This window comes from Cheilinus undulatus, linkage group 11, assembly GCF_018320785.1.
Source record: "Cheilinus undulatus linkage group 11, ASM1832078v1, whole genome shotgun sequence".
Lineage (NCBI taxonomy): Eukaryota > Metazoa > Chordata > Actinopteri > Labriformes > Labridae > Cheilinus > Cheilinus undulatus.
The window spans coordinates 41216176-41237334 of NC_054875.1; the positions used below are offsets into that span (position 1 = coordinate 41216176).

Below are 21159 nucleotides of genomic sequence, written 5' to 3' on the forward strand. Positions count from 1 at the left end.
CCAGCAAAGTTAAACTATGTTATGTAAAGTTGTTACAGAGAAAATTATTTATTAAAAAATACAGAAATAATGACTCTGCTGTTTTTGTGCTTCGCAAAATGTTTAAAATGATGTTGAATATGCTACCTCATAAGACAGCAAGCTAGAAACCCAAAGTAACGCAACAAATAAATAATAAATAAACAAAAGACTGCCATGACAGTATTGTAACTGTCTGTTTTATTTCTATACTGAGCTAGAGATACTGAGACCCTTTAACAGACATTTTCCTGAACAGGATCTAGTATGTTTGTTTACCTTTAAGTGATACTATGATGCTGTAATTGTTTGTTTCCAGGTGACATGCAGTGGTAGAAATCATAGACCGTATATAAAGATGGACATCATCACAGCTCCCCACAGCAGAAGCCAAAACTTTTGTATCTCCCTTGCTGATTGGCTGGAGTATCAATCACAAGTTAATGATTTCGAGTTCTATCCACTGTTAAATCAGCAATAAAAGCATGAAAAAAAAAATTAAAAACAACCTATGGATTGTACCAACCTGAGTGATCTTTTATCGGCAAGTTAAATAAATGCTTTGGTTAGCAAAAAAGCATGAATGCCAACACTGTCGGTCTCTACTGCATCACCTGTGGCTCCAGTGATGTCACCAGGACAAAATAAAGATGCCTGCCACTGGCTTCAATTCAGTTGTCCATCTGTATATATAGTCAATGATAGAAATAAAAAAGCATCAAGTGAGCAACATTTTTTATCAATAAATAACAAAACAAAAAAACAGATTCACATCAGGTGCTTGGCCAGTCCACATCTCTAATTGTTGACTAATACAACCCACAGATTTAAATGAAGCTATTGTATACAGTACAAGGCACTAAGAGGCAGTCAGAGAAGAAGGCAGTCACATTTTCACTTCTTTCGATGACTGCATGTGGTTCTAGTCAATAAAGCCCTCTGATAGGTTCAGGAGGACTGTAAGTCAGATCTTCAGAGCAGAAATAAGGAAGACAATGTCCAAAGAAGAGAAAATTACAGGCAAGGAGTTCAACTCTTCAGAAGGAAATGTTGTACAATTTGCAGGAGGCCTCACTCTTTCAGATTATTAAAAAAAAAAAAAAAAAAGCATTCATAGTATAAACCCACACAGTTCCCACAAAGTGAACACCACTTCAGGAACCCTCCACAAAAGTGCCTCATCAAACACAGTGACAATTACAGCTAAAAATCAAAGTGGGAAATTAAAACGGAGTGATGTGAGTGCCCTGACAGCGTTCACATATTCTGCTACAAAAACAACAAAATATTTACATACCAGGCTCTGAAGACATTCTCCAAACCTGGAGAAGAAATATTCAGATAATTATTGCAGTAGCTGCAAATCACGTTTAATCAGACTCATTCCTATAATTAAACAATGAAGTCACGTCTAGTTATGAAATCCACGTTCATAAATCTAGCTCAATCTTGAGAAAATAAATAGATTATCAAAAAAGGTATCAACAGTAAAAAAGGGCACTTTATAAAATAGCATTTAAATAAAGGATTGCACAAACTGCAACTTATAAAGCTGACAAATAAGGGTCTGTGTCCATAGATGGTGCAGTGCAGTCCAGTGTTTTCAGTACTCCTGGATGCAAAAACTAGTGATGCTCTCATGCATATTATTTCCAATCCACTTAAATGCTTATTGCGTTCAGGCAACTCATCTAAAGAGAAATAAAACTCCCAGAAACTGTGAGCCCTGTTATTAAGGATGGGATCACAGCATCTGTTAAGCAGCAGCTGGGAAACATTGTGAAGTTTGTTCAGGTGAAATCCACATACCTGCGCTGAATATTGCCACTTAACGCTTTGCTTGTATGCAAGAATCTGACACAGCCAATGTATGATATTATTCCCATTTTCTAAACCAAAACAGAGCTAAACTAGAGCTAAGCTAAATACAGCTGTTCCTATGAGTTGCTATCAGTTCACCGCTGTTTACGCCAGGTAAGGGAAGGTTGTGGTAGCATTAGCATTTGGATTGGGCAGTTTATGTTTTTTCAATACCACCAAACCTTCCCCAGATTTTACTGGAGCATACGGTATTAATACCAGGTGTTAAAAAAACATATTTTTTACAAGCTTTTGCCCATGTGGACCCAAAAGCACAACTAGCAGAGCATGCCTCTGCAGGTGCATCATTTAATCCTTTGAGTTAAAAAAAAAAAAAAAAAAAAACAGATTGAAGGGGTGCTGGAAGTGAAGTCTCTGTATGCAAAGAAGCTCCTATGCACCCCCATCATTAAGGAGAAATATGGCAAACAATAATCCACAAATACTGTAATACAGTATCTAAGATGCTAAGTAATGTTTTGATGAAGATGGGCCTTATTTATATTTTATTTCCGTGTTGAACAGCCTGGCAGCTCTGTCGTACCACAAGTTAACTTTATGGAAAGTTTATTGAGTAAACTTTAGCTAAAAAGTGGTTATGATGGGTTTAAATGTTTCTAAAAAGTGTTGATGGTTTAATTGTGCTTGGCATTGCTGCTGCACCTCTAGTTTTGAATAACCTAAACGTCATCATTTCTCATCACTGATCTATGGAATTCGTGCTTTTAAAGTCACATTGCTGTGGCTCACATTACAACCGGTGGTGCGCGTTGAACAGTTTGACTTTAGAGAAGACCACAATGCGGTGCCATCGCCGTTCCAGGCGATGGCGCGTAAAATGCCCTGAAATCATTAACAGGAGCATTTTCACATAGAGGTATTGGTGCTGTCTTAAGACATTTACTATTACAAACATGAGCTCATTACATGGCACCGTCTTCAAGATGGCACTACAGGAAGCCAGGATACAGTATTACCGCATCACCACCCACTCTTAAATAGCATTGCAGTAGCCGTTTACCTGAGCTACTTTGGCTAGTAGTGGTGGGTGGCTGAGTTACAGCATAGACCGAGTACTGAACCATGATTGTGAGTTTAAAATAGTGTAAAGCAATAATAATCATTATAACCAAAAGGTATTTTTGGTACTCGCTATGGAAATACTGCAAAAACATCCTCAGTCTCAACTGTTTTTGTCACTGTACTTTCAGATCTCAAAATGCCGAACTTATAGAGCAGAGCTGTGCTGTGCTTATCAATGACACTTCTCCCTCACTGACCAATCAAAATCAAGCAGAAGTGGTACTTTGATATCAGCTTTGTCAAACTTCATGGTTAGGGAGAAGTAAACCCGATCTCATCCTTTTCAGGGAACAATTTCCAGGTCTGAAGCTGCTGCTAATGCAGGAGCAGGATTCCTTCACATAGTTTTCGTGGTTTTTATTTTTAAAATACTTTCATAGCCAAGCAAGAATAAGTATTGGTGGGAAGCACTTTAAAACAGAAGCTGTGGACGCTGTCGGCACATAAAGCTCCGTCTATGGACACAGACCCCAAAGATAGAAGTGCTTGTTTAAAAAGATGATTATATGACCCTAAATCTCAAACTTAAGAAAATGCATCATCTCCCTTGATTGAAATCTTTAAACAAGAGACTCATTCTGATTATCATGTTTAAATGACTGTGACCAATGCAGGGAATCAAACAACAGGCAAGCTTTCCAGTAAAATGACAGAGGCCCAGGTTTGCAAACGATTGGCACTGCCCTCAACCTCTGAAGCTGATCACTGCATCTGCTTAGCACTGTTCATAGCTGTTTATAAAGATGGACCATGTTTCAGCAACCAAAACATTTGGAGCTCCCCCTAAAGGCTGACCTTGGTCAGCTCCACCTCCTCCATGTCAACAGATGGGACACTGGCTGTTTACTAAGAGCTGTATTACTAAATATAAATATCATGTAATGCTCTTAAATGCCATATTTTTAATTTGCATGTTTCATATTGAATATAATATTTCAAATCAGGAGATATTAGGCTTTTTATTTCTTTGTTGCTTTTCATTCTGCATTTTTTTTTTGTTGTTTTCCTCTTTTTTGGCTAAATGTAAAAAAAAACTTAGGTAGTAATAATTAGAACAATAAATGACAGAAACCAGGAATTCTCTTAATGTGTGACCTCTGTGAACCGCTACAGCTCTACTGGTTACCCATAATGGGAGAAGTTATGGCTTCACTTCTGTACATAAGGAGGAGGTGGAGACTGTCATCCATCTTCATACACAGTCAGCTCTTCAGTTAGTCAAGATGCCTCATAAAAAGAAGTAAATAAAACAGTGCAATGACAGTATCATGCCTCCACAGTACCTTAAATCAACCAGGTAAACAGTCGGTCCGCCAGTTAAACTGCTGCAGACTCTCGTCTCTTTTAGCAATTCTACTTTAAAAAAAAAAAAACATCTGAGCCTTGAAATAAACCAAAAATTCCTCTCTTCCAGAGAGCATGGCCACTTGTTTCATCAGTCTAAAAATAAGAGTTTCTTCCCCACATTTCATGACACGCACCGTCTGAATAAGACTGAAGAGAGTTCCAGTTTAGGTGCGATCAAATAAAAACAACTTTATGTTACATTAAAGCCAAGGATACTTTGGCTAAATAAGAAACTGTTGGGACTTTTAAAAAAGTGTGAAGAATAATTTAAGTTGAAAAGCTTTCTGACTGACTTAGAGTCATTTAAAGTCTACAGTTCCTTCAGATCCTGACCTCAAAATGAGGACAGAAGAGGAGATTGTGGGCGTGTAGAAAAATCATTTAGGGAGCTCTGCGGTGTGGCCCAGATTAGGAAGAGAGGCCTCTTTTGATGGCGTGCATCCAGAGTGGATTGCTTCCAGAGAAAGGTGGGGATCCTGGTATGCCGGGGGCAGGTGAGCAGATTTGGTGGGCTGTGGAGGGGCCGGCTGAGGCTCCTTAGGAGGTGTTGCCGGCCTCTGGTACTCTGGTTCTTCAGTCTTAGCCACCCCTCCTCGGATGTTGTCCCCCTGCGGTCGAGCACGTGGAGTAACAGTGGCGTCCGGCATCGCAGGGGAAGAAAAAGAGACACGTCCAGACGTTGGGCTGAGATCATTTGGCTGCTGCTCCTCCTCCTTGTCGTTTCCCCCAGGGTGGTACTGCTTGAGGCGGATGTGCCAGGCCAGGCTGCAAACCGCAGACACGGTCTTAAACTGGTGGATGACGTTCCTCGGGATGAAATAGATGTCGTTGTCACAGAGCTGGACGCGCACGTAGCGGATCCCTTCACGCCTCAGCTGGTTGAGCTTCGCATCATCAACCCACTGGACACACTGTGAGAAGATAAAGGGAGGTTATATGTATGTAATGTTATCAGTACATGCTATCTTTAGGTAAATCGCTGATTTTAAAGTCAAGTGCTATTCAGCATTATCAATCCTTCAGGGCGACTGGTCTGTAGGAGCTTCTACATACAAAGACATAAATAAAACCCTGTGATGTAGAGACAAAAGAAAACCATGAGAGCTAAAACATGAAAGAAGAGGAAGTAGAGGAGGAGGAAGAATACACAGTTTATTAATACCAGAGGGGAAATCCAGTGCTAACACGTTGTTATTAAACATAATGCCTACACATAGGAAGGGGGACTCCAGTGCTACTAGCCAATCACATTTCTTGCAGCTACACAATGCAATCAGACATCCAGCTTGTAAACCTCCATGCCTCCGGCATTATTTTACAATTATGAAAATGGTTAAATAATGTGCATGGGGTAATTTCTATCCCACTCCTCGATTCTAACATAAAACAGCCAATTGTTTTCCTTTGGATAAAGCCACTGTGGCCAATCACACAGTCAGTTCAATGAAAGGAAGATCAACAAGGATTTCTACATTATTTCCAAGCTGAGGCAACGGCGTTAGCAAAGTTTGCTGCAAAGGCATATGCATAGACAACCTCATCCCCATTTTAACCCTTCGCCCCTACCACTTAGCCCTACCCCTATCTTTTGCAAATTTACATTTAGGGGTAGGATATCCTGATTCTCGCAGGAATGGAAGGGCAGGATCAAGTGCTACAGCTACATGGCCCTTCAAATGTAGATTTCACTAGGGCAAACTACAATTTTAAAATATACAACAACAATCTAATTTAACAGAGCAGGTGCCCAAATGCAGAGGCTGCAGTCCTTCAAGCACTGGTGCAAGTTTGAATCCTGACCCCGGCCCTGTCTGGTGCACGTCTGCCCTTTCTCTCTTTCCCCATATTTGTTGTCTCTCTTTAGCTGTCCTATTCCATTAAAAGGCAAAAAGCCCAAAAATTAACCACACAAACAAAACAAATGGACCGTAGATGGTCTAGCGGTTACAGTGCGCCCATGTTCGTGGACGCCCGGGTTCAAAGCCAGCCTGTGGCAACTTCCCCACATGTCTCTCCCCCACTCTCTCACCCCTGTTTCAAGCTCTACTTACTGCCCTCCTCTAAGAATAAAAGCGTTGAAAAAAATCCAAAAATATAGCTTAAAGAAAAAAAAAATAAAGAGTCTCACATCATAGTTTTACTTTTTTCAAGGCACTGTAGTTCTTCTGATTTAGAAAAAGCATTATTAGATCATTTCTCATTGTAGAAATGTCTGGTAATTTAGCGTCTGTTTACACAGTAGTTGTGATGACAGTTGATAATGTATCAGGAGCTTCAACCCATTGCCCAGGGCAAAATTTGAGGCAAGTAGTCACATGAAATCCAGGGGCAGGGGTGAGAAATGGGACAGAACCATAATATCGGTAACATGATTTATAACATCACCTTGCAGCAAACTTTGTAATGTAATGTTATCATAACTTAGCTAGTCGTCGCTAAGAATATGGCCATTCCACTTGGTAAACTTATATCCTCTTGTCAAAGGTTGTCCAACGGAAAACTGCTGACTTTAACTTGGGCAATGTGCTGATCGGTTGTCAACAGGTCAATTACAGAGATGTCAAAGTAAGGGGCAGTATATGAGAGACTGCAAGAGCAGCTGGGGAGTCAGTGCCTTGCTCAATGGCTCTTCAGCAGTGCTTGGAAAATGAAATGCGACCTCTACAGACCTCAGACCAATTTCCATATTTTGGTCCAAACTGGGACTTGAGCTGTTTTAATGGACTGAGCTACTGCTGCCCCTATCATTTCACAAATATACAGACTTAAAAACAATCAGGGCGTGAGTTAGTTAAAGGGTAAAAAGTCTCTGCATAAAATCCAGCTGTCACCTGAGACACAGGGGGCTCATAGAGATCCAGCTGCAGCCTCTGGACAACTTCATTAAAGTCCCCAGCCTGGAAACACACAACATCTTTGGTAATCCGAGATCGGTTATTCCTGTAAAAAAAGAGAAAAAACAAAACACAAACAAGTTAACATGCCTTCCTTGATTAACACCATCTAATTACTGCAACATTCATGACTATTAGGCATTATCTTTAATTAAAACTAGGCTTCTGGCATTAAAGGGGATATATTATGCAAAAATCACTTTTTCAGGCTTTTCTTTTTTTTTTTTTTTTTAAGATTTATTTTTGGGCATTTTTGTGCCTTTATTAGATAGAGGAGGACAGTGGATAGAGTTGGAAACAGGGTCAAGAGTCGCTGTAGAAAAAAACAGTCCTCACTTCCTAAAAAAGCCTTGATGTTATGTTTAATTCATGTCAGTGCAAAAGGCCACAAAATGATGCTCTGATCACACAAAAGTCCATGTGTTCAGTTATCATTATGTTCTGTTAGCTGCTACTAAAAGGAACCCATTGTCTGAAATGGCTTTTACAAAATCAAAGGCAGAACAACATAACAAGTGGGGACTTTTATTGAGTTTGTTGGGAATAAAATGATTTTTCCCTGAATTAGTTGAGCATCATTGAGTTAGCTACTTTTAGGGGTACAAAGGTACTGTAGTTACAGCTGCTTCTTTGGCTTTTCAGGGAATTTTTATGACAGAACCAGCAAATAGATAAGCAGATATTGTCTGCTTTAAATCATACCAAAAAAAAAACCCTCACCATTCTCCAAAGTGTACTGCCTTCAGGACCCCCACAGCAGCCGTGCTCTGCCAGTCAAAACTCTGTCCCACATGGTCAGCGTGGGCTTTAGTCCGGTCCTCAAACAGAACCTCCCTGGGTTCGCTGGCCCTCGGCAGGTAATGTAGATTCTTTATTTCATTCATGGACCTACACAAAACGTTGTGATGATGGTAGGAGATGAGAAAAACACATCGTTATATCAATAGTAAACCTTACATTTGCATAGGGATGATCTTTTCTGAACATGGATCTCAGTTCATACGTTCTTTTTCTGTGGTCATACCTGCGTCTTTTAAAAGGAGACTTGGGCATGTCAGCAGTAGGAACCATTTGTTCTCCTGGTCGGACCCACATGATGGGACCATCATCACTCTGGGAGCGACAGTCCAGCTTTAGACTGGAGAGGCTTCCCCAGGGCAGAGTCATCTGTTTGTTATGTAGACATTCAAGAACACAGTGGGGAGTTAAAATTTAATGGCCAAACTGAGATATTTTATGACTAGTAAAATATAGGAGAATGGACTTAAAGTAGCAGATATTTTACCAACACAACTAAATAAACCCAAACAACCATGTAATGATAAATTATGCAATTTAACCTATGTATTGCACTTCAGATTGAACAGATGCCACACAAATAACAATCTATCCCTACTGGAGTATAACAAACTATAACCTATCGAGGGAGATCTGATCCCAATATTCTTGATTGAACTAGACTACAAACTTGAAATATAAAAACAGAATATTAATCATAATTGTAGAAGATAGGAATCGCCCTCCAACCTTGAGAAAAGGGGACTCCTCCAGCATGTCAAGGAACTCTGGAAAGTAGTCTCCAACCTCTTCATCCACAGCTCCAACCAGGCTGATCTGCCTCATGGGGCCGGAGCGGTACGTTCCCGAACAGTAAGTCCGACTCACCTGGAGCGAGAAGAAGCAGAATATGTCAGTGTGTCCCACTGAAAACTATCCCATGACAGTAAATATCAGACTTTCAACATCAGTTTACAGTAAAAAAAAAAAAAAAAAAAATCCAAAAGGTCTTGTGAAGAGATTTTAGTTTACGATTATTTTGATGGCTTCCCTGGACAAAGTAGAGTCTTATTTATGCAAAACATATCATTCATTGTTGATTTTTTTGCCGTGGAAAATGTTATAAAGACGAAGCATGCTGTAACTAACCTCATCAGACAAATATCCTGTGACAGAGTTTTCAAATGTTAAAAATAACTATGTAAGTAATAATCAGATCTATCACTGATGGTACTGTTTTCTTTAAAAGGTCAGGTTACACAATCAAAATTTATTCAAGGCTTTCATAACCAGCTAAAAACTCCTCACAGGAGAGGAAAAAAAAAATCTGATTTTTTTTTCTATACACAACTCTCTGCTTAAGCACTCAGATGAGGCTCAAAAATTCTGGCTTGATGCTTCCCGAGCCTGTGCTCAGTCTCTCCAAGCCTGGTCCTGCCCATCTCATTCACTGATTTGATGGGCCAAAGCAACAGCTTAAATATGACTTTTTTTTTTTTTTTTTTTAAGTTGGCTGTTGTGTTAAAGTTTAAACTACAGTTCAGTTATAATGAAAGAAATCTTAATGGTTGCAAGATAGCAGCAGGTATTACAGATATGGCCTATTAATGAGCAAATTAGCAGAGAGGATGAGGAGCAGATACAAAAACATTTTTAAGAGAGAGTCCCTCTGTTAACAGAGACTACAGTCCACACTGTTCTTCACTCACTTTTAACAGCTTTTCTCCCGAATTATGTCAAAAACATACATCCAAGTTATCTGGTGCTGGTTGTGGTAGCAGTGATAAAAATGTCTGGTTAATAAACTGCTTGACATGATGTTTTTTTTTTTATTTAAAACACTTTTTAAGTCAAGAATTGCAATGAGGCAGGGATGTTGGGCCATGTTGGGTCAGTCTCAGGCCTGAACAGTTGATTGAAACCAGGGATGGGCAACTTGAGTTACCAAGAGGGCCGCATTAATTTCATTGCCAATACTAAAGTGCCAAATTGTTATAGATTGTTTGATTTTCTCAATTTAAACTCAATGATTACGAATAATTCAATTATGTAGCTTTCATGATCATTTATTATACCAACATTTATATTTTTGAACTCAAGTGCAAATAGAAATAGTAAATTTAATGAAAAAACACAATTTAATCAATTTCAAACTGTTTTTTGAATGCAGTAAACATGACAGCTACTTGTTAGTTTACTTGCATATTTGTTTTTTTTTTACAAGTGCATTTAGTGATGCATACAAATAGGTTATACAGAAACATCAATTTAAATCAATTCAATTCAAGATTAAATTAAAATCAATTTAAAATAAATTAAAAGAATAAATGAATAAAGTTTAAATAAAATAAATGAATGAAAAAATAAAAAATTAAATCTAAGAAAAAAAATTAAAATTAAAGAAAAAATTAATTAAGTTTAAATAAAATAACATAAAATTAATGAAATAAAAATTTTAAAAATAATACAATGATTAAGAAGTCATACATTGATTGATAATTTTCTAATCAAATAAAAAAAATACAAATAATTTATATTAAAAATAAATTACAAATTATTCAAAAATAAATATAAACAATATAAAAGTAGATTAGTATAAAATTTTGACTGAGGAAAAATAAAAAAAAAAATCAAAAGAAACTGAAATCAAGTTTACAATTATTTTAATCAAATAGAAAATAATCAATCATATATCAGTAGTGAAAGACTACACTAAGAATGTTTTGGTTTTTTTTCTTGTCTCTCCTTAAAGATTTTAATTTATTGGTAATTCAAATTTACTTAGTGGGCCACATTTGGCCCAAGTTGCCCATCCTGATTTAATCTCTACTCTGCATAGATTCAGTGAATGTTTTTCTTTTTTAACTTGGTCTGAATAATATTTCATTTTGCGACCTCACTTACAGTGTGCATACATGCAATGGTCACATCACAGGACATATAATTTCAGTGACCCTTAGCACATGACCTGTAGCATGTGATGCTGCCACTTATGAGTTGTTTGATGCAAATCGATTCCATGAATTCTCTGCAATAAAAGCCTGTCTGATATCACCACCAGTAGTAAAGCTGATGACTACAGAGTCTCTACTCTCCACATTTCCTCTTTCAGCTCTGTGTCAGAGCGGTCAGATGGCTGCACCCAGTGTGTGAAGAAAGTAAAGCGGGGTCTACATTTAAATTTAGAAAATTATATTAAGGCACAACTATGGGCTGAATGATATGTATCGTTTTACAGTCATGTTTGTGATGTGTGTATGCACAATAATCACACTGCAGCACATACAATGTTAGTCATGTGACCTGAAGCATGTGAAATCTAAACTGTGACTTTTCTCATTTTCATGACTAATCTACAATGAATGTATGTCTGAAAGCAAATTAGAGGTAAAGCGTATTGAAAAAGTCTGCTGTGCATTATTGTCTCTTTTCAGAGTACAGGCTCTACTGCAGTATAATAAAGGACATTTAGCTACATAAATGCAATGCCTTTATATGTTCTTTCTTTGCATGGTTATTGCTCTCTAACTTCGTGCAAAACAAACGCACTGCTCATGAGAGTCATTTGTAACTTACAATATTATCTCTGTCCGACATAATCCTTGAAGCCAAAGATAGAGTTTGAACTCTGAGATACAAGTTAATAACCTACAATATCCATAAAAGGTCACACTCACTGGCTCCTTACTTATAAAGCAGAAAGCAGCCAACCAAAGCCAGTAAGATTTTTACTACTAAATGTAGATTTCTGTGCAGTAACTATAAAAAAGTTTGACAGGCTGTGATCACTGTAGAAAAAGGTGAATCCCCATTATAACGCCTTCCTTGTTTGAGAGCGCTGCTGCAATATTATGTTATCTACTCATGGCTTTCAGTCTGCAGTTTTATGTACAGCAATGACCCAATAAAGTGCAGCAGATACAACAAAGCATCCCACTGCAGGCAATCATTCTGCTCTCACAGCATCTATTTATTCTCTGGATGCTTGAGAGTTGAAATGATCAAACAAGGTCTGCTTTCTCTGCATAAACAGAGCATGGCTGGGATCTTTGCAGATCGAACATCACACATGCAAACATCCTGGCTCGCTTTTCCTCCCCTCTGCCATCTCTCTCAGGCAGAAAGAGGACATTTAATTCTGTGAGGAGCAAAAGCAGCTCTGTTAGATGCCTTTAAAAAGAACCAGGAAGAGCTGGCAGTAGCTCAGAATTTTATAGTGATCACCAGTGGACTTTGGAATAAGTCAAATTACTAGGTGGCAAATAACTGATCTTATTCATGACTGCTGGACCTCCTGTGCCTGTAGAAATACAACAGGAAAATTTTAGGGTTGAAAAGGGGTATATTTAGTTATAAACTGCTGGCTGGACAGATAGAGCTTTACTGACTATCAACACAGATGGAAAACTTTTGGGCTCAAAGCTTTCAAAGGCTTGTTAATACAAAGTTAAGTTCATTTTCTCCACATTTAAAATAAAAGCAGTAGATGTCATGCTATTTACAAGGGCACAGAAGATAAATATTGGAGTGTGCACAGGAAATGAGCTTGCAATGTGATGTGACATGATATCTGACGCTCACATTATGGTAAAACAGGGTGTAAGATTTTACATGCAGGATAGTCTGACTGTCTAAATTTAGACCCATGATGTTCAAATGCAAATAAGAAGTTTGTGCAGCACTAACTTTAAGTGAAGAGAAGAAAATAGCTTGTTTGCAGATGGTGAGGAATTCCAAATGGCGGGCAAGAATTGATTTCCCTGTAGAAAAGTGCTATCAAAACACCAATGTTTTGTGCTGTTTAAAACTGTTCACACTGCATCTGAAAGTATTGGAACGGTGGGCCCAATTCCTTTAGTTTTGCTGTACACTGAAAACATTTGGATTTGACATCAAAAGATGAATATGAGACAAGAGATCAACATTTCAGCTTTTATTTCCAGGTATTTACATCTGGATCTGATACACAACTTAGAAGATAGCACTCTTTGTTTGAACCCACCCATTTTTCATGTGAGCAAAAGTACTGACTGTGTTTTGTTGCCCAGATGTGTCCTATTACTTTTATTATTCACACAATATATACTGCTGAATATCTACACTCAGTTTTAGATTTGAGTTTTGTCTGTGCAGACTGTATTATGTGTATGTTAGAGGTGTAACCAAATGAAATGTAATGAAAACCAGAGAGCTGTCTATGGGTGAAAAACAAGTTACTGTAAAGCTGAGAGAAGATGGTAAATCCATCAGAGCCATTGCACAAACATTGGCCATAGCCAGTACAACTATTACAAACGTCCTGAAGAAGAAAGAAACCACTGGTGTACTCAGTAACAGTTGTGAATGGTTAGACCAGGAAAACATTCAGCAGTTGACAACAGAAACATTGGGAGAGCTGTAAAGAAACACCCTAACATAACTGTTAGTGACATCAGCAACAACCTCCAGAGGGTAGGAGTGAAGGTATCCCCATCTACTGTTCACAGAAGACTTCATGATAAAGTACAGAGGCTACACAAGAAGAAGCAAACCACTCATTAGTGAGAAAAACAGGAAGGCAAGGCTGGAATATGCCATAGTACAGAGACCACCCTCAAACCTTCTAGGACAAAGTTTAATGTACTGATGAGACAAAGATGAACCTTTACCAAAGTGATGGAAAGACTAAAGTTTAGAGAAAGAAAGGATCTGCTCAAGTTCATCTGTGAAACACAGTGGAGGTAATGTCATGGTTGGGCTTGCATGGCTTCTTCTGGGACGGGCTCATTGGTCTTCACTGATGATGTAACACATGATGGCAGCAGCAAAATGAACTAAGAAGTCTACAGAAACATTTTGTCTGCCAATTTAAAGAAAGATGCAACCAAACTGATTGGGAGATCCTTCATCATGCAGCAAGATAATGACCAAAAACCCACTGCCAAAACAACAAAGGAATTCATCAGGAGCAAGAAGTGGAAGGTTTTAGACTGGCCAAGTCAATCTCCAGACTTAAACCATATAGAGCATGAATTTTACCTACTAAAGAGGAGACTAAAGGGAATAACCCCCCAACTCAAACAACAGCTGAAAGAGGCTGTGATGAAAGGCTGGAAAAGCATCAAAAAAGAAGAATACAAAGGTTTGGTGATGTCAATGAGTCACAGACTTGATGCAGTTACTGCAAGAAAATGATTTCCAAAAAAATATTAAGTCTTATTTACTTTTATCTGTTTTAAGTCTCTCTGTTACAATACTTTTGCTCACCTTAAAATTTGGTGTTCCATTACAAATAAAGCTATCTCCTAAGTTGTGCAACAGACCAACCCAACCAAATGTTTTCAGTCTACAGCAAAAATACCTGAATTGGGCCCACTGTTCCAATACTTCTGAGGGGGATTGTATGTGGTCTGTTTCCACCATGTAGTCAGGTCAGGTTCAGTACAGTCTGTCACGGTTTGGCATGGTAAACTCTAATGTACAGAATCGCAAAGAATCTGAATCATATGGTATTGGACACTATCAGCCTTTTTGACAGACATCAGCCACTGGAAAATAATCTGGGCATGAACAGATATTGGGCAGCACTGTGGCACAGGGATTAACGCTGTTTCATAGCTAGAAGATTCCTGGTTCACTTCCCGGTCAGGGCCTTTCTGTGCTGAGTTTGCATGATCTCCCCATGCATGTGTGTGTTTTCTTGTACTCCGGCTTCCTCCCACCACCAAAGACATGCTTGTGAAGGTTAGTGTGCTTGGTCGTCTATCTCTAGGTGTAAGCCTTGCGACTGACTGACAACCAGTCCAGGGTGTACTCCACCTCGCATCCAGTGAGAGCTGGGATAGGCTCCAGCCCCACGCGACCCCCAACGGGATAAGCGGTGTGGACAGATATTAACTGTAGATGTTCATCTGCTGAATTCTATCAATTGAATGTTGGCATTTTCACACCTGACTGCTGATTTTGAGAAAAAAAAAAAAAACATTATTGGGCAGAAGATATGTCCTATTGGATCACCTTTGGTCAAATTTTAAATGTTGGCATTGTAGGAGGGCTACACCAAAAACCATGGACATCAGAATTAGCCATCAGCCAACATTATTGCTTCAAACATCCATAGTGTCCCTTACAATGGCTGTCCACCCTTGCTTACTGTGACTGGAACATCTTTTGGATTCCAAACAGCTCTCCACTTGGTGCCACTTTGGCTTTTTAAATTTCAACAAAAATAGTAGAAGGGAAACCAGCTTTCAAACAGGAGCTAGCTCCTCTTGTTCACATGAATGAGCCATCTAGTAGAACAAGCTTGTTTGTGCACAATGCATCACTCATCCATCAGTTTTCTTCTGCTTATTCAGGGTCAGGTAACAATGGCAGCAGGCTAAGCAAGTCGGCCCAGACATCTATGTCCGTAGCAACATTTTCCTGCCCTTTCTAGGATATTCTGAGGTGTTCCCAGGACAGATGAGATATGAAGTCCCGCAAGCGAGTCCTGGGTCTACCCTGGTGTCTTTTCCTAGTTGGATACACCTGGAAGACCTTCACAGGGAAGCATCCAGGAGGCCTCTTAATCAGATACCTGAACCGAGTCAGCTGGTTCCTTTAGATGCAAAACCCATCATTACTTGACAGGGTTAATTTGGTCTACAGTACATTAGACTTTCTATTATCAGCATTTGTTTATTTACTTTTCATTTGCCACACAAAGCAGCAGCTATGGCCAAATCTAATCTTTAATGCCAGTCCCTGAGCTGAGCTTAAAACATGTGTATCTCAAAACAAGGGAGAAAAGCTGTCAGAGAGGTGTAGCTGGCCTTACAGCTATGTACAAGACTCTTAAAGGCTTTTGTTTCCCTTGATCTTGCTAGACGTGCAGAAGGAGGTCTTCTGGACTTTGTAATGTGTAATATTGATCGCATTCATGCCAGGTAAATTAGTTAACCTGTGGGAAAAAATGTAGAGTGCAGTTACAACTAGAGCTGTAATGTGGTAAATTTCCTCCCTTTGCATTGATTGCTAAACAGTGTTTTTCACTTCATAGGGATCACATGGCTGCAAACCTCTTGGTTAATAAGCTTATTCAGAGCATAGCCAAATGATCATAGCAAAAATCAATAATATTTTGGTTGTGATCAAAATGCACTTTCTCTCGATCAGTTATCTTCCACATACCTGAGAGTGAAAGTTGGCAATGGTGGTGGTCTCAATGTCTTTCTTGCCCAGAATCTCCATCTTGACTGGTGTGCTTGGGAAGTTGAAGGCGAAGTAGTCCAGGAAGTCAGGCAGGTAAGCAGCCGCACTGTGAACCACTGCCAGAGCGTATGTGGCTGCACCTCTGGGTCTCTCACCGAAGGCCAAATCCAGAAACTCCTGTGCAAAACACTCCATCTGAGCTGGACTAAGACACGCCAACTCATCAGCATAGGCGTGCAGAACTAACCCTCCACCGTTTGCCTGCCTCTCCTCGTGTATGAAGCGCCCATATATGCCTGTCTGGAGGCAGGAGTTGCGGATGTAGTGGTCCTGGTGGGAGAGGAAGGGGACATGTTCCAGTTTGAGAGGGTGGAGGTAGGGTTGGTGGTTGTCTGCAGGGTTCCTGGATGGTTGACGATTGTTTTCATGCTTTGGAGCTGCACCAGGGCTAATGGGTAGGGTGAGATCTGTCCCCAGAGCTGAACATACTGTCTGCACCGCTTTGTTGTGCATGTGTCGGACCTTTTTGGCACTACGCTCCTCCTCTCTGTGCTTCTTCTTCTTCTTTTTCTTCTTCAGGAGATATTCCTCCAGTGTCAGAGACTTCATGTTCTCATTGTTGGGCCTTGGCTCTACAGGGGGAGAAAAAAGACAAAGTCAGAGGAACAGGCAACATGTAATATCTACAAAGAGCTGTATTACTGCGTTATTATTTTAAGAACATTGCATATTTAACTGTGGCAATGTCAATTCATAATAGCATGCTATGTCGATGCCTGAATGAAACAAATTCTAGGCACATTAGTTATCAATGCTGTACATCAATAAAAGTATCTGGGAACTAGGACTGCTACAATATTGCAAAATATCACAATTATTTTGATGGTTACCACAGTTATTAAACATAATTATTTACTGATATAACATCAACAAAATCTGTGCATAACTTTCAAATGATTTGATAAATTCTTAGTAATTCCTTTTTAGTCTTCCACAACTGAGTTAACAAATTCTGCAGGTTGTTTAGTATTGTTTAAAGTTTGACTCCTGAAAACCAAAGTGATTACCAATAGCTGCCTGCTGTCATTTTTAGCTCTCACTTTTCAAACTAACAGAAGTTATGTGCTGTGGCTCCCTCTGCTCCCTGCTCCTCACTTAAATTAAACTGAGAGCTGTTTTCATAGGAGGAGCAGAGCATGCACTGTGCTGTAAAAGAAGGGAGCACATGCTCCATTTACCAGACATGATGAAACCTATGGTCAAAGTGCAAAACAGCATGTGTGCACAGTAATCCTTTAATTTTAATCATCTATTTTTCATCAGGGATAGACAATATTGGATTTTGCAGATATCTGATACACTGATAATTCCATTATTGCTAATGCTGATTCAGATATAACCACATCCTTTTTTTGTTAAGACCACCAAGCATCTCCTGTCTGAAGAGAGGCTGAGTCAGGCGGGCCTGAAAGAAGAGCAGGGAGGTAGACAGGCTGGTAGTTATTTTATGTTTGAGGCTTCATTTAAAATGTTCAGGCTTAAGCACCCTTAAGCCTGGGCAATTAATTGCAATTTAGATTACATCTGCAATTTCTAAATCGCAGAGGGTGCAATGTTTCTTTGACCTGAAATGTGTTTGAAAATATCAGTTTAATACAGCAACAGAGATGCATCACGCAAGCATTTAAGGGTCTTTATTTCTAAAACTGTTTGCAAAAATTGTTTGTCCTTGTTTTAATAGATTTTTAATAAAAAATTAGAATGACATAAATACAAATACAAATCATAAAATTTGCAGTAAAAGACAATAATCAGAAATTATTTTCAGAATTGCTCAGCCCTGCTTTAATATAATCAGTATTGCATGGGTTATAGTATAGAATGATTTATTGCTTGTGATTTTTTCAAAATACACAAGATGAGGAATTTCAAAATAATCGTCTATTAAATCAGGGGTTCTCAACCTTTTCAGCCTGCGACCCCCAAAATAAAGGTGCCAGAGACCGGGGACCCCCACTGTACCTGAAGGTGGTTGAACACAGCCATGCATATTCAGAGAATAGTCATGTGCAGACAAGGCCGCCCATTAGGGGGAAAAATGGGAGAGATTTCTGAGGACCAGCAAAATCATGGTCCATTGCAAAGTTAAGTTGTGGTATTTTATATTTATCCTAAATAATAACCACTCTAACCAAAGAAACAAATTTTAATTCATTTGTGTAGTAAGTAGTCCTCTTAAAAATGTAAATCCTTTTGTTGAAAACAGAATTAAAATACAATAAAAATAGCTAAAATTGGTTAATAATGGCAAGACATGGTGGGAAAGGTGTAGAATTGGATTTTAAAGGAAGCAGAAATGATTAGAAATGGTGAAAATTGGATTAGAACCAAAAAAGGCAAAAATGGGCTTATTTGGTGGTAAAAGTGAATTCAAAAGTAGCTGAAATTGCATTGAAGTGGAAAAAATAGGTGGAAATTTTGAGAAATGGGATGAAAATTGATTTAAACTGGCAAAAAAAGGGTAAGCTGAGGTAGAAAAAGTCAGACACTGGCATAAATGAGTATATCAAATTGGGAAATGTGGCTTGAAAAGTGGTAAAAGGGGTTAATAGTGGCAATAATGTGTCAACAGAGCCAGAATTAGGCAGAGTTGCAAGATATGGTTTAGAAATGGCAAAAACGGGCAGAAATAAGTGGTGGAAAGGGTTTAAAATTGACCAAAAAATGTGTTTAATTTGCTAAAATTGGTGGGGAAAAGTAATATAACTGGGTTGAAATTTGTCAGCCATTGAGTGGGGTATTTCAGCTAGTCTTTCTGTCAGTGGGCTTATGTCTCAGTGTGGGACATTAAAAGCTTCTTAGCCTTTGCACCGAAATTAAAACTTGGGGATCTGCAGCATGGCAAGCTCATGGAAATCATTTTCTTCCTCGACTTGATACCCTGTGCCCAGCTATGGCACGGCTCTTGCAGCTTAAAGATTGTTTACAGTAGGAACTAAAGGATGCATTTAAGGTTTAACATTGGTATCAGCCAACTTGGCCCTTTTGACAGACATAAGTTATCAGAAAAGATGAGGGGTGCACAATATTATCGGCTTGACAGCAGTGTGATTAGTTCAAAATTTCCAGTGTTTCCCACAGGATTTTAGGAGACTTTGGTGGGAGGATTCCTAACTGTGTTGGGGGGCTGGGAACAACTTCCTCTGTGAGAAAAATATGTACATTTTGAAGTTAAAAGCATTAATTTGTGTAATTTGAGAGCAAATTAGCGAGACTTTGTCTAGGAAAATGTTGTAGAACTGACGTTTTTCTTTCTTTAGGCCAAGATATATAAAGTAAAGATATAGGATATTTAATTTATTGCCATTCAGCTACAGCATACTGAGCTATGATTTCTCAAGCCCTATTTAAAAAAAACTATTTTTACAATGGGCCAACAAAAAAGAGCAGTTGTAAGTTAGAATGGAGACTTTAATTTTCTGACAAAAACACTGATCTTATACCTTAATTTAGTGCTTAAAATAGTGTCTGAAACTATAAGCCTCTCCCTTATGATAAAGCCTTAGAAAACCCTAAAACCACATTTTTAAAGAGCATTAGACCCCTGTTGTGTCTGCACAAATTTATATAACAACTCACCCTTCTTTTTCTTCAGCTCAGCGTGCTTCACATTAGCCTCAGTGTTTTCCTTCTTGGGCTTCACTTTCAGCTCTTTCTCCCTGTGCTTTTCTTTAAACTCCTGGGCTTTGGCCTTGACCATTTTGAGGGGCGTGAAAGTGAAGAGCGCAGGTGGCTCTGGAGGGACAGCTCGCTTCTTCTGCAGCTGCTCCGGCTGTACCTTCCGCACCGCAGGAGGAGGAGGAGGAGGAGGAGGAAGAGGAGGCAACGGCGATTGCAGGTTCTTCTTGGTTCCGTTGCTGAGGCTGTGGTCATGGTGGTGGTGATGATGGTGGTGGTGATGGTGGTGTTTGTGCAGGGCATGTTTGTCCGCGCTGAAGTTGTGGGGTTTGGGTTTTTGCTGCAGCTGATGCGGCTGGTGGCTCCGGTGCTCGGCGTGTTGGTGGTGGTGGTGATGGAGCTTCACTTTCTTCGCCTCTTTCTCAGACTTCTCCCGTTTGTCAGCCGACGGCGACAGGTCCCGTTTCTTCTTCTTTTTCTTCTCTTTCATGAATCTTTCCAGACTAACCCTGAATCTTTCTTCTTCTACTTTAGCACGGAGCAAGTCGACTTGAGCTGCCATCTTTGCACGTACAGTACATTTAAAGGACTCTGATTTTCTACTGCGCAGGTCCGGGGAAAATTGTAGTCCTCTTGTCCTTTATTTGTAGTTTTATTTTAATGTTTTAAGGCTAGTGCGCACGCGTAGCACATGGACATCTGGGTCATGTAGTCAGTTGATATCTAAAGCTACATGGGAGTTGTAGTTTGTACTGTACTGAAGGCGTGCAGATTCGCACGCACTCACTTCTGCCCGGCTGACGTCATGGTTTATTTATTCACCGCCACGAGAGGCAGTGCCTCACCTTTTAGAGAGGGGGACAACGGAAACGAATTAAAAGCACAGGCTAAATTTTTATTTACTAGAGGCAAACTCCATGGTGCCTTTTAGTCCAAATTATGGAGCTATTTAAAAAACAAAACAAAACAAAACAAAACAAGAAAAGTAATAATAATTGGAGGTGTAGGTGTAGTGAAAACGTCCCCCTTCCTGATTTCTTTTCTTTTTCTTTTTTTTTTTTTTTTTGCATATTTGTTATTCTTAAATGTTTCACATAATCAAAGAATGTTAATTTTACACAGAGATAACCTATGTAAATACAAAATTCAGTTTTTAAATGATTATTTCATTCATGCTGCAAACTAAAGAAATTCAACAACACATGAGAAACAAAGTCATTGACATCCATCAGTCTGGGTTAAAATGGCATTTCCAAGGCTTTGGGACTCCTGTGAATCATGGTGAGAGCCGTTATCCACAAATAGAGAAAACTTGGAACAGTGGTCAACC

The 21159-nt window shown here is 39.1% G+C and overlaps 1 protein-coding gene across 2 annotated transcripts; it reads right to left on the bottom strand.

Moving 5' to 3' along the window:
* Window positions 1–212: 212 nt before the first annotated feature.
* Window positions 213–20391, bottom strand: LOC121516928 (lysine-specific demethylase 9). Of its 2 annotated transcripts, XR_005992527.1 has the most exons (8): window positions 19791–20391; window positions 16131–16783; window positions 8730–8867; window positions 8227–8369; window positions 7923–8090; window positions 7140–7248; window positions 4245–5219; window positions 213–1340 (listed from the first exon to the last, which is right to left on the bottom strand). XR_005992527.1 is itself a non-coding variant. In XM_041798355.1 (7 exons), the coding sequence occupies exons 1-7, from the start codon at window positions 20389–20391 to the stop codon at window positions 4686–4688; spliced, it is 2346 nt and encodes a 781-aa protein (XP_041654289.1). In that variant the 3' UTR covers window positions 213–4685. The 2 variants fall into 2 exon arrangements, 1 of the variants encoding a protein (XP_041654289.1); XM_041798355.1 differs by having other exon boundaries at window positions 213–5219.
* Window positions 20392–21159: the final 768 nt, after the last annotated feature.

Bases quoted from the DNA above. Each gene is read 5' to 3' on its own strand.
- LOC121516928 (XM_041798355.1), bottom strand. From the start codon at position 20,391: ATGGCAGCTCAAGTCGACTTGCTCCGTGCTAAAGTAGAAGAAGAAAGA. The intron at 8,868-16,130 runs GTATGTGGAAGA...TTCTCGCTCCAG, and splicing joins TTGCCAACTTTCACTCTCAG to GTGAGTCGGACTTACTGTTC. The intron at 5,220-7,139 runs GTGACAGCTGGA...ATCTTCTCACAG, and splicing joins ATGAGCCCCCTGTGTCTCAG to TGTGTCCAGTGGGTTGATGA.